Raw genomic sequence first — 15,700 nt, 5'->3', positions numbered from 1 at the left:
TAGTTTTCCACTTTTCTGTTTTCAAACAAAATCCAAACAGGATAGTTCTTGTGCTCCTGCCCTAAACACCTCACAGATACAAACAACTGAGAACATGCACTGGGTCTTGTCACCAGGGCTGAGTACTGCCCAGGGTGTCTGCTGAGGACGGGGTGAGGTGGGAAAAGATAATCTCAGTGGATTTTTCTTCTGCAATTAACCAGCAACTGCCTTAAATACTACAATTTTACCCATGCTGTCCCAGAGGTTCATCTCTATAAATAGTCTGCACAGTTAATAAACAACTGTTTTCTTGGAGAAGATGGTGCAAGAGATGACCATAACTCTGCCTTTTGATACCCTGGCAAATGCTTAAACATTTTTGCTTACATTTTTAACCTGTTGAAACACATTTCTAGTCAATTGAGTTTTAATGTAGCTGAAAGAGGAAAGGAGCGCTTTCAAATCAGCATCGTTAGCATTTTTAGAGAAAGGAAGTGTAGAATAGTGTTGTCTGATGGGAAGGATAACGTCTACTGTCACATTTCAGAGTCAACAATAAAAGAGGAGAGGGAGTAAATGTTACTTCTCAGCCAGAGGGTACCCAGTGACTCGCCGGCTCCAGCGGAGAAAACTACAGCCCCCACCGCACCCTGGGACCTTGCCACGTTTCTCTCCTACCTTCTCCTCAAACCAGTCAGACTGAACCCATGGAATTATGACATATTACAAAACTTAGTGGAGTCTTCAATGTCAACATCCTCCAGAGAGGAGCATAGCCCTTGTACTATTTCAAGTCACACTACGGAACTCGTCATGTGTGCATGAGCAGGATATTCCTCCTCGCCCGTCATCCCTTCCCCCACACTATCAGGAGCATATCCTACTCATACCTGGTAGCAGTGCCCCTGTAGAAAGCCTACTTTTATTAGTCAAACAGTGTGTTTGCCAAAATACCCTTCATTGATCAAGTCACCTTTAGGGGAGTAACATTAACATGTGTGAATTAAATGTTGTCCCTCAAGAGAACCTGTACCTTCAGGGTTTCGGATGTGTTTTTTAAAAAAAGGGTTTTGATTGTACACTAGTGATGTTGTGGAGGATGAGAAGAATGCACACTCCGTATGTCTAAAAGAATAGCAGGCTATAATGCAGTCTGTCTTCCTTCCGAAGGACCCGTTTGTGTAGCTGACATAAGCAAGCCCAGTGGGACATTACCACAATCAATTATGTTTCCAAAAAAACACCAGGTGCCTGGTATCTTTGCTTCCAAACACCTCTCTTCTGTATTGTTTTGTTTGATTAAAAAGAAAGACAATAAAGAATAAAAAAGCCCAAACAAACGACAACGCTAACGGGCAGTGCCCTCTCCTGGGCCTGGGAGACTTTTCCAGTTTGCTCTTGTCTTCTGGTCCCCAGGCACCCAGCCCCCTGCGGGCTCCTCTGCCATCTGTGATCAGGCCTCTCTGAAAAGGCTCCTCTGTCTCTTTCTGCTCCCAAGCCAGTCTCTTCATTTGAGGCGCTGCGTCACGTTGGCCAGGGCCACTGCGAAGGCCTGCACAGCGGAGAAGGGGTACTGGAAGTCCAGAATGTATGCATTGCCATCGATCCTTCCAAACTGCATCACCTGGAGGGAGGGCATCGAAGCAAAGACATTATAAGAAAACAAGGTGGAACAGGGCAACTAGGTCTGTGCGGCTCGTGATGGAGGCAGACAGCATGGTCTAGGACAGTGGTTCTCAACCTTCTGGCCCTTTAAATACAGTTCCTCATGTTGTGACCCAACCATAAAATTATTTTCGTTGCTACTTCATAACTGTAATGTTGCTACTGTTATGAATCGTAATGTAAATATCTGATATGCAGGATGGTCTTAGGCGACCCCTGTGAAAGGGTCGTTCGACCGCCAAAGGGGTCGCGACCCACAGGTTGAGAACCGCTGGTCTAGGAGTTATTTTTGCCAACAAAAGTGACTCTGGGAGGCTTCTAATTCTAACTATGAGTTTGTCAGAAACAAAGGAATGGAGGAACATGTTAAACAATGCAGCGGGGAGACAGGGAGCAAAATTCAGGGCGTGGGAAGCTCCACAGGTCAAATGAAGTGGTTTCCTCACCAAGGAGACAGACAGGAGAAAGCAGAAAGAAGAATCTATAAGCTGAAAGAGGCTTAAGAGGAATATCAACTGTCATTGTCAAATGTCACTGCTCAGAGAGGGACAAACACAGCACACCTCCTTCCCATCATGCTCACCTCCCCAGCCTGCTTTCCTTGGTCATTTCAGTACTTGCTGTGACCATCACATAACTGTCACATTACATGTTTTTTATTTGTGGTCTTTCTTCCATTTTTGTAGACTCCATGAGGCCGGGGCCTTTCTGTTGACCTCACTGCTTTCATTTCTGTACTCACAGCAGTTAGAAATGTATTTATGAAAACAGGAAGCAGTCCAGATTGGCCCGTGGGCCAGTTTGCCAACTCCTTGCTCGGAAGCTTGCCAGGCATATAGCAGGTGCTCAATAAATATTCTTTGGGTGAATGAATGAAAATGGGATTTAAATATGAGAGGTGAAGGGAATTCCCAGGATAGTAGAGAAGGGTAGTCCCAGCACAACAGCTATGCCACAGGGCTAGAGCAAGCATTCTGGGTTGGAGCAGAAAGAACTGACAAATTACCCACCGAGTTTAACTGTACTGAGAGGAGATTTACATCCTGCCACAGGACTGGGGAATGACTTAGCAATAAATACATAGAGAAAGGTAATTATTATGTCTAGAAAAAAAACCTATACAATAAAAAAGCAAATGTAATTAAACCTTACTATGTGGCTCAGCTGTGAAACATTTACTGGCATAATAAGGTGACAGGTGACTACTGATTTAACTAAGAAAAGCAGGGGGGCCCAGGGGGGAGAGAATTGGCCCCCATCTAAGAGGGTCAGTTGGTTTCCACATTTCACCGGTGGCCTTTGGAAAATGATCCTCAAAGGCCAAAGCACCGAGACCCTTTACCTGGTTTTAAAAACCCAGAGAAGCCTCGACTCCGGCCAGGCCCGGGGACACCCTTACCTGCCGCCCCTCCAGCTCGATCTGGAAGTTCTTGGCCGACTCCTGGGTCACGCGCCCCCCGAAGTCCAGCTGGTACACCTGGGTGGCCTCGTTCCAGAGAGGCTGCTTGTTGGCCATCACGTACACGAAGCCCTGGCTGCCCAGCCGCCCGTCCTCCCTCTCGCTGGCTTTCCGGCACTTGAACTCGTCCAGCTCGCTGGCTGTGCGCAGGCTCCGCTTGCTCTTCCAGCCCTTCTTGCTGCCCTGGCTCTGGTTCATCAGCTCGTCCCCGCTGATGAACAGCTCTGGCTCACTCTCCGAGCTGTCCTGGAACTCGTTCGTCTTATTCAACTTCTTCGACTTCAGCTGGTCTTTCTGACTCTTCACTTTCTTTTTCTCTCTCCCCAGGCGGGGGCTGGAGATCAGGGAATTAAAGTCACTCAGAGTCCGCGCCTCCTTCTTCACTTTGCCCTCAGTGATGGCCTGAACATTCCCTTCCTCTGCTCGGCTGTCCAAGCGCTTCCGGTTCTTCTTCCCGAATTTCTCTGTCCGCTGGGGGACTGGGCTTTCCGTCAGAGAGAGGACCTCCTGGAAGTTGTCTGAGGCCTCTACCATCACCTCTGTACCCAGGTGGCTTTGGAGGTCGCTGGGTGGTGGTGGGGACACCAGGGGCTTCTCCACCACCAAGTGTGCCTTGGGGGGGAGAGTGCTCTGGGGGTTCTGCATGGGCGGGCACGCGCTGTAGGAATTCCAGGGGTGCAAGGCGATGGATGGCAGCTGTAAACTTGAGCACGTGCTGCTTCCGGGGTACATGGGGGGCAAGGTGCAGTAGGACAGGCTGGGAGGGTAGGCCGGCTGCAGGACCACAGCGGGCTCCTGCTGTGCAAACTGTGTTGGGGACAGGGTATCTTTTGAGGAGCAGGGAGCCTGAACTCCTGGCAAAGGGGGGTTGTTATAGCTTCCTGGATACGGCACTCCCATCCCATAGCCCGTCTGGAAAGTGGCAGTAGGGCTGGTGGGAGACTTGGGGGAGATAAAGGGCACTCGGGACACGTCCAGGTGCTGGCTCTGACCGACGACCAGTGGGGGCAGTTTCAGGGGGTTGGGCCCTCCAGTCTGTGCCGTCCTTTCCTGAGGCACCCAAATGTCCTCCCCCAGCACAGGGTCCCACTGGTAAGGGGGCGGCCGTTTCACGGCCACAGCAGCTTCAGGCAGTGGGGGGTGCCGCAGCGGCTTTTCCACCGGACAGTGCTGGGCCAGCGCCTCATCCTCGGTGAAGGCTGAGTTGACATAGTCGGTGCGCTCTCGGGCCCCCTCGGGCGGGCTCAGGAGGCTGTAGGAGGACTGCGAGGCCAGCGGGGAGGTGCTGGCCGCCTGCGCACCCCCTGCGCCGGCCGCACCCCCTCCACTGCACTGACTGCAGGTGTAGAGGGCTGCCGGGGGCCGCAAGGGGAACTGTGCTGTGCCCTTGGGCTTGGCCGGGTGCGGGTGCTGCAGGGGCGGGTGCACCCGCGGGGGCTCAGCAGGCGCCGCCGCCTTGAGCACCACCTCGCGGTTATTCCTGCGCAGCGTGGCGTGAATGAGGCCTCCGTCCAGCCGCTGCGCTGAGACCCGGCTGGAGGCCAGCGGGCCCGCCAGGTCGGGATAGGGGGGCGGGTCTCCCGTGGGGATGGAGTAGCGCGGGACCGTCAGGCGGTTCAGGGTGGCGCTGGTGCAGGGCTGAGGCACCTTCTTCTCGGTGGCAGTGAGCCTCAGGGTGGCCGAGCTGCCTGGGCCGGGGAGGGTGTAGGTGTTCTGCGAGCAGAGCATCCGCGTCCGAGGCCGGCACACCTCCTCCACGTTGCCGCTGCTGTCGAAGGTGGTGATCCTCTCGTAGCCCAGGGGCGGCTGGTAATGCACGGCCGTGGGGTACAGCGAGAAGTCGCCCTTCTTCAAGCACACATCCACAGGGGGCTGCGGGGGTGGGGGCGGGGGCGGCGGTGGCGCAGTGGTGGGGGCGGCAGGGATGGTGCCTGGGTAGGGCGGTGGGGGGTTCAACTTTGCCACCTGGATCTCTTGGGGGGCGCCGAACACCACGGCGTCCCCCTCGGCAGCCAGCTGCGGCCTCAGCGCCTTGGCGGGCTTCTGCAGGTGCTCGTGCTCGCGGTCTCCGTGCTCCACCACCGACAGCTGGACGGGCCCCTGTGCAGGCGGCAGCAGGGACAGCTGCGGGGGGTTCGGGATGAGGCGGCCCATCTCTACGCCCCCGAAGATCACCTGTCCAGGGCTGGAGTAGCGGTTGGAGACCGGGTACTGGGTGGCATTCTCACTGGCGTGCTCAGCTGCGCCCATGGCCGTGGTCTGATTGGTCAGGACGTCCAGCTGCACGTTCTGATTGGCCAGCAGGGACTGTACCAGCCCGATGCTCTGCGTGGGGGACATGGCTTGCGCTGAGCTGTGGATGGGTGCGATAGGGATGTTCACGGTACAAGGTGGGTTGTTCTCAGGCACGCCAGATGCTCCCGTCACTGGAAGGAAGTGAGAAAAACAAGCTGCTCACAAATAGTACCATGGACCTGGGTCGGAATAAGTAACACCTCTCAATTCATCCAGACCTTTGTCTACAAATGCAATTAGACGGACATGCTTTTGCTGGGGGAAAGCTGATCTGTTCACACAAGTTACATGAAGCTTCTCTGGTGTTTCTGGAAGGGCACCAGGCCACTGGTAGGTCCTGTAGGCAGCCTGTCCTCACCCGTTAGCTAAAGGCACTGGCAGGGCTTTTCAAAGAATACACTTTTGAACCTTCTCAATTTGGCACCACGTGCTCAAATGATACCATGGCAAATACTTAATTGTTTAAAGACGCTTTGTACTCATGATAATCCGAGGAGGTTTCTCCATGGATATTGGTCAATGTGGAATGTGCCTGTAGCAAACAGCAGACGTGTATCTGAAATTTCCATGTAAATTAAGTTCCTGTAATAGAACATGTAAAATGGAGTATAGAAACCAATAAAAAGAACACACAGCAAATCTGTGTATTAGGGGAAGGCTCATTTCCTAATTTATCTGCTGTTTAGCATTTCAAACAGTATGTAAGGTTGGGGTTAGCATATCCTGTCTGTGAGTGGTGAGAACTTAGGGTACACACTTGAGCAATGACCGGCAGATACTGGCAGGTGCCCAGAGCCCCCATTCCGCCTGCCCTGTCTAAAGTGGCTGTGAGCAACTTTGCTTACCTGGGCCTCCCTGAGTGCTGTGTGCCAACCAGAATGAGCAGGAAATAGAATTTAAAGGGTCACTGTAAAGGCTGGCTGGCCTTTCACCAGAATTACAGAATGAAGCCAGTTGGTTCATCAAAAGCTAAGCCCACCTTGGTTCCTGTAAGAGATGGCCCCTCCCTGAGGTAGTCCTCTAGTGAGATGTAACTCTCACCTGGCTGCAGGGGTCTGGGTCCTGTCTCAAGTTTCCTATTGTCCCTCTTCAAACCCCTCCTTTCATCTGTATGGAATACTGCGGGCAGGCATCGTCCCTGCTAAAGGGGAGTCTCTTTGCCGTGTCACCAGCATTGAGTGTAAGTCCTGAGACAAAATGTTCCCTCCTCTCACGGGGAACCACAGCAGCAGAAAGGGCTGAGCATCAGAGAGCAGGGAGGACGTTCGGGAGACTGAGAGAGACTTCTAAACCCCACATTCTGAAACAGCAGGGGACGTGCCAGGAAGCGCAAGCTGTGGGGCCTCCGCACACTGCAGGTGAGTGTGGCTGCAAGCCCCGCTATTGGGACTGTGGCCATCCAGAGCATGGGCTCCACCTCGGACGGCTCCTGTCAGAAAGCACAGGTCACTTTACAGTAAAAACCTGGGCTGAGAGAAGGTCAACCACTCCCCCAATTCAGAGCCGAGGCGGATGCACGTCCCTCTCCGCTCCACCACGAGGACCTGCTGTTCGGAACGACCAGATCCGAGAATGTGGGGTTTCTTCTGGCTCAGAAACCAGGGACTTTCAGAACCTGCTTGGATAGACGTAGAGGAGTCTTTACAGCGTTTATAAAATTGAAGGTGGATTTTTTTGAGAATAGTTACATACAAATAATTGGCAGGCTAATTAAAAATCATTATAATCTATTAACCAAAATAGGATCTCCCAGTAAAAAACACTACAGTGGGGCCTTGACTTACGAGTTTAATTCGTTCCGTGACGGAGCTCGTAACTCAAATTACTCGTATGTCAAATCAAAAAGTGAACGAGTGAGACACGTGATGCTGGGCTGAAGTTGTGGCGTTCACTGTGACATTCGCTGCGCCAACTAGTGGTGGGGTATCTGAAGCTGGCTCGTAACCCGAATTTTAGCTCGCAACTCAGAGCAAAAAATCGGCCGAGAGACGGCTCGTATCTCAAAAAACTCGTTAGTCGGGACACTCGTAAGTCAAGGCCCCACTGTATAGATATTTGAAAATGTATAAGCTGGATGGTGTATGTGACTGACCCATTAGGGCCTCTACATAAACTTTTAAGATTCTGGCAGTGGGAGTGGAATCTGCCAGTCTTACAGCCGCCCAAGGTAAGCCTCATAAGTCCCCTTGCTCATTAAAACTGCCACCGACCCATCTGGAGTGGCCTGTCTTTCTACGGTCTCTCTCTGCCCTCCAAGTAAGGGGCCGTTTTCAGATCCTACCCGGGAGGCTCCCACTGAGAGAGGGCCCTGACAACTAGGTGTCCTGTGTGAGCACACCTGGTAAGTCATCTTCGTCTTCACTGAACACATTGGGGTTGAAGACAGGCAGGTTCACGTAGTCCATGGAAACCTTCCGGATCTCCGGGAGATAGATGGTCATCTGCCGCGGCTGGAGGTGCAGGAGGCTGGTTTTATAGATTACTGGTGGGAGGAGAGGAGACAGTCAGTAGAGACATAAGGACGACAGCCAGGGCATCAACAGGGTCACAGCCAGAGAAAGGGCGGGGGAGGGGGGACCCCTGCCGTCCAAAGACCGTCTGCACACGCAGGCCAGCCTGAGAGCAGCTCCCCATCTCTCCTGGGGCACAACCAGCCACCCCAGCCACAGTCTGGGTTCACCGACACCACATTTTTGGTCTAGCCCAACCACTTTGTCAATGGTTTGTCTATAGAACCACACATTTAGAATGTTAAAAACCTATCTGAGACTTAAATTCTTTTTTTTGGAGTGAGCTGGGGTTATGACAGATATTTTTATTTATTTATTTATTTGTTTATAAAAAATATTTTTATTGATTTCAGAGAGGAAGAAAGAGGGAGAGACAGAAACATCAATGATGAGAGAGAATCACTGATTGGCTGCCTCCTGCACACCCCCCACTGGGGATCAAGCCTGCAACCCAGGCATGTGCCCTTGACTGGAATTGAACCCGGGACCCTTCAGTCCGCAGGCCGACGCTCTATCTACTGAGCCAAACCAGGTAGGGCATGACAGATATTTTTAAAAAGCTTACTTGTAATCGGAAAGATGATTTAGTGAAAACAGTTGTGATAACCAGACTGCCAAGCTCAGGACAATCTTGGGCGACCACGCAGCTGTTTGAGAGCAACTATGAGATGATAAGGGGTGACGTGCATCAGGTAGAAATAAAATGCTGCCTTTATTCAGGACTGGATTCTTGTCTTAATAACTTTCAATTTCATGATCGTATAGAGATTTATCAGGAACTTCCACATGGTTTCTTTAAACTCTAAGATTAATTTAATTAACAGAGATATTTAAGAGAAAGCCAAATTGCAACTAAAATATTTAGAGGAGATAAAATAAGTTAAAAAAAATAATGAATCTGGCCTTGGCCGGGTGGTTCACTTGGTAGGAGCAGCATCCTAATATGCCAAGGTTGGGGGGTTCAATCCCGTGTCAGGGCACATACCAGAGTCAACCAATAAACGCATGGATGGATAGAGCAACAAATCGATGTTTCTCTCTCTCAAATCAATAAATTTAAAAAAAAATAATGAATCTGTAGGTTAAAATCAGGATGAAATTGCCTGTCAACTCTGTTTAACACTACTTCCTGTGGCCTACTATTTACTACTATTGTTCATTTTTTTTCTTTTGTTCCAACTCCACAGCTATCACTGTCCTGGCCTGGTGGCTGACTGGCCAGCATTCCCATGGCACAGCAGGCCTTCTTTCTGAAGTTCCTTTGTAAGGCTGGTGCTTGGACTGGCGCTGGCTGAGATGACTTTCCAATCCAGTGGTCATTACAGGGTTATTCACGTGTTCCTCTCATGAAAGGATATTGACTTGTTACTTAGAAATGACATCTTTGAAGATTCACCACTAAGCTGCGCTCACAGCCAGCCAGCTGCTTCTTATAGTCTAATGCTTTCTTCAAGGACTTAAAGATACTGGTACCAAAACCTGCTCACAGTGAATGGCCAGAAATAAAAACAAAAACAAAAACAAAAACAAAAACAGAAGTCTATAAAAAATCTGAGATCTTTGATAGAGATTTCAGCTATTTCTGTCATTTTTATAAGTTAGGGATGATTTTGTTGTTAATTCTCACCAGAGAATATTTTTCCCATTGATTTTCCAGAGAGAGTGGAAGGAAGGGTGGGAGGGAGGGGGAGAAAGAAAGGGAGAGAAACATCCATGTGAGAGAGAGACATTGATTGGCTGCCTCCCTCATGCACCCTGATGGAGGGCAGGGATTGAACCTGCAACCCAGGTACTTGTCCTTAACTGGGAATCAAACCTGAGACCCTTTGGAATACAGGCCGGTGCTCTAACCACAGAGAACACCAGCCAGGGCAGGGATGATATTTTAAAAAATGAAAGCACCACTGGCAAAACCAATCTGAGTGATTATTCTGATTTTTTGTGACATCATAGTGGCTGTAGTCGAAGTTTCATGCTAATCTTTCGATGTCATATGAGCTCATTTTCTATTTTAGCCCACTGAAAATTGACTTTGTTTTTTCAGTCTGAGTTTCAACTAGGACATGGAGCCAAACACAGGACATGGTTTTACCTGCACCGAGGTTGGTTGGCAGGAAAGCAGCCAAGCCCACAATCTTAAACTTGGTTCCCCAGATATTAGACGTGACCTGAGCAAGATAGTTGTGCTGTGGAAGAAAAGAGGGGAAGAAACTTACTGTCTATCGCCACATTTCCTATCAATAGGAATGCTAACACTGCTGAGAAAGCCACAGGTGCTCCCACGGAAACGCTCCTCCCCCACTTCGCCCACCACTGTAAGCCGGCCAGCCCTGGTTTACAGAGGCAGGCAGGTCCCAGTGTGTCTGCGTGGGTGTCAGACCACTGGCCACCAGTGGGATTTGGGCCCATTCACCTTCACCTCGCCTTTCCGCAGTCACTGAACGAGAGACGGTACCTGGCTCTGAATCCATTTTTATCTCTGATGTTTCTTCTAAAAACATCAGCTGCCCTGACCCTTCCTGAAACTATCCCATGATCTGTTTTCTCAGTCAATGAAGTTAAAAATAATTAAAAGTTATCTCTGTTCCCCCTGCTTAAAGCAACTGATGCATAACTATCTCTGTCTAGCACAATTCCATAGCTAGGCAGAGACGCTTGGCCTCAAACATGGTTTTTTGCGTATTGTAAAAGTTCAGCTGACTACTTGTGTGATAACATAAAAAAAAAAGTTATCTCTGTGCCTAGCCACGCCCGCGTGTGTGTGTACCCAACGGCAACGAACTGTCTACAACACAGCTCCCCACAGAGCCTACGCCCTGATGAGAGGGCCAGGGATGGTGTGCACACGAGGAGTCACTGGGGAGAGTGACAGGGAGTTCTGACCTAGAGGCTCTGCAGTCACTGTGCTGAGCCAGGCAGGGGAAAGCCTTCTCGAGGAGGGGGAGGTAGGTCTGGGAGTGCGCAGGCTCCCGGTGGCCAAGGCAGAGCAAAGGCACAAAGGCGGGAAGAGGCAGCTGTGGCTGTGTCATCTGGGGGGTGAGGGGGAGGCGTCTAAGGTTGCAAGGACGTCCTGTGGGAGGGGGAGCAGAGTCATGGGCCTGCCTGAAGGCAGGAGTGGTGAGGAGGACCCATGGGGCTCTCATGATCTAACTGGTGTCTGGAGTCGTAGGGACAGGCCTGGGGCGGGGGTAGCGAGGGCCTGGCCGTCACCGAGCCCACACTGGGGAGGGGAAAGAGCTGTGGCGCATCAGGTACACGTGACCAACCCGGAACCCAGACGCTACCTGAGTGATGTCTTCAAAGGGAAACTCTCTTCGCGTCAGGCTGGGCGAGCCAATGGAGGGCTTGCGCATGGGCAACCGCGGGGACCTGGACATCTCCTGAGCGGCCCGGGACAACTTGGGTGACTTCCGAGCCTCGATGTTGATCCTGCAGAGGCGAGGCGGGAGGGTGAGGCACCCACCGCATGGGAGGCGTGTGCCACCCTGGCCGGAAGGCACCTGCACTCCTGGCGTGCCCCTTCGCCTTCCAGCAGTCACCCACGGGTGTCACATTCTTAGGAGCCAGGCCCCCTGATTTAACCAAGTCCCTCCCACCTATTTTTGCTTCATGAACAGGAGAAAAGTAGGACAGAATTATATACTGAATAACCCATATTTTAAAAGATAGTGAGATTAGATTAAGCAATTCATTTGTAAGGAATCGCACAGAATTAACTATCTTTCACTTTCTACCAACTTACAGTAAATTTAGAAATGTCCACATCTTCTGCCAGGGGTCTACAAAATCAATCTCGAAGGAAATGGCATCTTACAATTCCTAGTACAACATTGGATTTCAACAGACCTAGCATTTCAGGCCTGCAATATTTAAATTAAATATTTCAGTGGAATGCAAGTTTTTCTGAAGCCCCCTCCCCCTTTTTTGGTTAATCCTCACTGGAGGATATTTTTCCATTGATTTTTAGAGAGATGGGAAAGGATGGGGAGAGACAGAGAGAGAGTGAAACGTCAGTGTTAGAGACACAATGATTGGCGGCCTCCCGCATGCGCCCTGACCTGGGGCTGGGGATGAAGCCTGCAATCGAGGTATGTACCCTTGACTGGAATCAAACCCAAGACCCTTCAGTCTGTGGGTGGATGGTCTATCCATTAGCCAAATCAGCCAGGGCTCTGCAGCCTTTTGGTTCTATGTTCCATCTGTGGTCTGCCAGTCTAACCCAAAGAGAGAGTTATAAAAATGAACGTGGCGAGGTTGATGACATTCTAAGAAAGAAAGGCCTTACACTTCCCATTACTACTGAGCCCGATAAGACACCAGCATCCACAGGACGGGAGCGCGGGGACTGAGCTGGTGAAAGCCCTGTGTGAGGTGATTGGCCTGCCTGCTGCATGTAGGGGACTCAACGCAGGGAAAGACGAAAGGAAGGAGGATGAACTATGGGAATGGCAACATCCAGAAATCTTAAAAGGTCCTTCATAGGTGAAGGGTTTAGTCACTTTTTGTTAAATGTCCTCTCTGCTTAAGTTACAAGAAAACCCAAAACACTATAGGAGTGTAGGAAAGTTCATAATTTTATTCGTAATTTTAACAAGCTTAGAACAAAGATGAAAAAAAATCAACCAGATTGCTGAAGCAACTGGCTGTCTATATGGGGAAAATGAACACTGACCTCCAACTCACACTACACACCAGAATTAACGTGAGATCCAAGTGAGAGCTAACACGACAAAGCTTCTGGAAGGGAATGGAAGAGTGTCTCCACCTCACGGTGGACACAGGTCTCCGAACCAGGGCAAAGAAAGACCCATCCCAATGAAGAAATTCATATATGCATTAGACTACATGAGAGTGCACATGTCTGACAAGGAGTCATAGCTAGAATACATAAAGAATCTTACAACTCAAAAAAAGCACAACAATGCAATAAAAAATGGGCCAAAGACTTGAATAGACACTTCACAAAGGAAGATGCTCAAATGGCCAATAAACATGTAAGAGCCTTTTAGCATCATCAGTCATTAAACTACAATGACACTGCACACCCCCCAGAATGGGTAAAATCATTTTAAAAAAATGGCGATACAATTGTAGGTGAGAAGGAAAGCAGCTGGCACTCTCATACTTTGCTGGTGGAACCCACAATAGTATAGGCCCCTTGGAAGACTGTTTGGCAGTTTCCAGTACAGTTGAACACACAGCTACCCCAAGGCCCTGCAATTTTCCTTCTAAGCACATGCCTCAGATGAACGCATACACCTGTCCACAAAAAGATGTGTACAAGAAGGTCAATAAAAAAAAAAAAAGAAGAAGGTCTATAATGGTTTAATTCATCATAGCCCCAAACTGTAAACTACCAAAACCCATGACTTTGTAAATGGAGTAAACAAATTGTAGTATATTCATTATAGTGGAATTCCACAGCAACAAAAAACTATTGCTAGACACAACAACATGAGTGAATCTCAAAATCATTATAATAAGCAAAGGAGTCAAATAAAAGAGCATGTATTGTTTGGTTCCATTTATGTGAAGGTCAAGTAGAAGCAAAATTAGTCTATGGTGACAGAAGTTAGAACAGTGATTATTCTAGAGAGTGGGGATCGAATGGGAGGCTGCACAGGGAGCTTTTGGAATGATGGAATGTTCTTTAACTTCATCAGGGTGGTGACAAAACTGCCTTAACCAGCTGCACAATGAATTACGTGTTTCAGATCTGGGCAGGTCTGTATCTGTATGCAACCTGTACTTTAATCTTGCACGGCATCACAGAATTTTAAGCTAGAAGGTCTCTATCTTAGTGAAGATCTGGTCTACCCATGAACTTCTACAGAGAATGACATGAGTATCCAGTCAGGATTTGTCCATTTACACAGCCCACGGGTAGTGACGCCAGGATGAGAAAGGTGATGCTTCTTACCTGTGACACCAGGGCCCTTCCTTCTATCTTACAGCTCGTTTCGATTTTTAAAATAAACTGTAGGGCCTAGAGTTTTTGTTTGTTTACTATTTGCCCTCTAATTACAGCATTATAGGTATTGAATCTGACAATCTTTTCAACACATTACCTACACTGCAAAACCTTTTCCTAACTTTCTCAAACTGTATGCCTGGGGGCTCTGGCCACCTTGTGCCACCCGCCACCAGCACTGACCCCAGAGAAGCCCTGGGGTTTAGCAAACTTCCCACTGGGTGTCTTTTTCTGTCCCGAAGAAAGAAGGTAAGTTGTAGCCACTGCAGGCTGACCTTCCGGATGAATGTGGGGGTGCGGGTCTCTCTGTGTTCTCCTGGAGTTGGTTTCTTTTTCTTTTTTTTTTTTTTAAATATATTTTATTGATTTTTTACAGAGAGGAAGGGAGAGAGATAGAGAGTTAGAAACATCGATGAGAGAGAAACATCGATCAGCTGCCTCCTGCACATCTCCTACTGGGGATGTGCCCGCAGCCCAGGTACATGCCCTTGACCGGAATCGAACCTGGGACCTTTCAGTCTGCAGGCTGACGCTCTATCCACTGAGCCAAACCGGTTTCGGCACCTGGAGTTGGTTTCAACGGGATTCTGCTACAGGCACAACACATTCGCCTCCAGGGACACAACACAAGGGGCAAACACCCCGCAGAGGAGATTACCTTGGGAGTTTGGGTGATTTGCTTGCTTGGGAGATTTTGGGAGATTTCTTGGCAGCCCAGTCATCACTTAGTTCGATGTCACTGGAGTCCGAGCAGTTGCAGCTGTCGATCATGGTAGAGATCAAGCTGTTCCCATAGATTTCATCTGGTAAGACACCAACCAGCAAGTTTAAGGGAAGTGACATTAGACCCTAACAACGATCATTACTAGGAACTAAAGGACAGGCCATCATTTAAGTTCAGAGAGTGAAATAGAAAGAAACAGAGTACTGTTGCCTTTTACATTTTTATGCTATTATATTTTCTAAGCAAAAGTAGGCAATTACTTCTACATTTATCAAATGGGCACAGTATTTTAATGCCCTGAAATGTACAACATAATCCAGTACTTTACTGTGCCAACAGCTGAAACCCAAATGGCTTCACTGTTGTCCTTATGACACACCAGGTGTCAGGGACTTGTGGGCTGCCCAGACCTGAGAGAGGGTCTTGCTGACTCAGGGACTCCCCCCCAAAACCGATTTCTGACCTGGGACCTGGGAAGGCCCTGTTGGGTCCGGGCCTGCTCCTGATGGAGCCGCCATGTCTGGCTTGTAGAACAGTCTGCTGGCCTTGCCCCAAGGTTGCCTGTGGGGGCCTGGCTCTCCCGCTGGTGGAGCTGTTTGCAATGGCTGCAGGGAAGCCTGTACAGTAGGACTTTCAGGGCAGCTCTGGGTTCCACTGAGGGTTCCTGCATGGAAGCCACTAAAGGTAACTCTGCACACTGGTCACCAGGCAGAAGATTGGAGGCCCCAAGGCAGAAAGTGATACGCACAGAGGTGGGGCCATCACAAAACTGCTAAGTAGACGAAGCTCCCGTCTGATATCCTCCTCGAAATCCCTTCTCCTTTGCTCCTTCCTCACATCCCCCCACATGCCTTTACCCAAATCCTTGCTATGCACCTCCCCCCGCCACACCCCAGGGTGGCCCTCACTGGAAGTTCCCCATTCTTCAAAAATCACTGTTTTGCTGACTAAAACCTCATTCCCTCAAGGCTCAAAAAAACCTTACCAGGTAATAAAAAAGCCAAATCATTCAATCATTCTGAAATAACTTATAGGAGGAGAGTGATTTTACCATTTGAAAGGACTGTTTACATTGGAAAGGATGAGTTTGTTAA

The 15,700-nt window shown here is 49.4% G+C and overlaps 1 protein-coding gene across 3 annotated transcripts in view; it reads right to left on the bottom strand.

The window, feature by feature from the left end:
- Window positions 1-221: 221 nt before the first annotated feature.
- Window positions 222-15,700, bottom strand: part of TULP4 (tubby like protein 4) — a 140,909-nt gene continuing 125,430 nt past the window's right edge. For all 3 annotated transcript variants that reach the window (XM_023758179.1, XM_023758178.1, XM_006093883.3), the window contains 6 exons: window positions 14,541-14,685; window positions 11,196-11,340; window positions 10,004-10,097; window positions 7,740-7,883; window positions 3,047-5,532; window positions 222-1,606 (listed from right to left, as the gene is read on the bottom strand). In XM_023758179.1, the coding sequence (XP_023613947.1) occupies window positions 1,490-1,606; window positions 3,047-5,532; window positions 7,740-7,883; window positions 10,004-10,097; window positions 11,196-11,340; window positions 14,541-14,685 (3,131 nt within the window). In that variant the 3' untranslated portion in view covers window positions 222-1,489. The remainder of the gene's footprint in view (window positions 1,607-3,046; window positions 5,533-7,739; window positions 7,884-10,003; window positions 10,098-11,195; window positions 11,341-14,540; window positions 14,686-15,700) is intronic.

Source organism: Myotis lucifugus, unplaced genomic scaffold (assembly GCF_000147115.1).
Source record: "Myotis lucifugus unplaced genomic scaffold, Myoluc2.0 scaffold_125, whole genome shotgun sequence".
Taxonomy (NCBI): Eukaryota; Metazoa; Chordata; class Mammalia; order Chiroptera; family Vespertilionidae; genus Myotis; species Myotis lucifugus.
The sequence above is the reverse complement of the archived record's forward strand: the minus strand, read 5'-3'. Positions and strand labels throughout refer to the sequence as shown.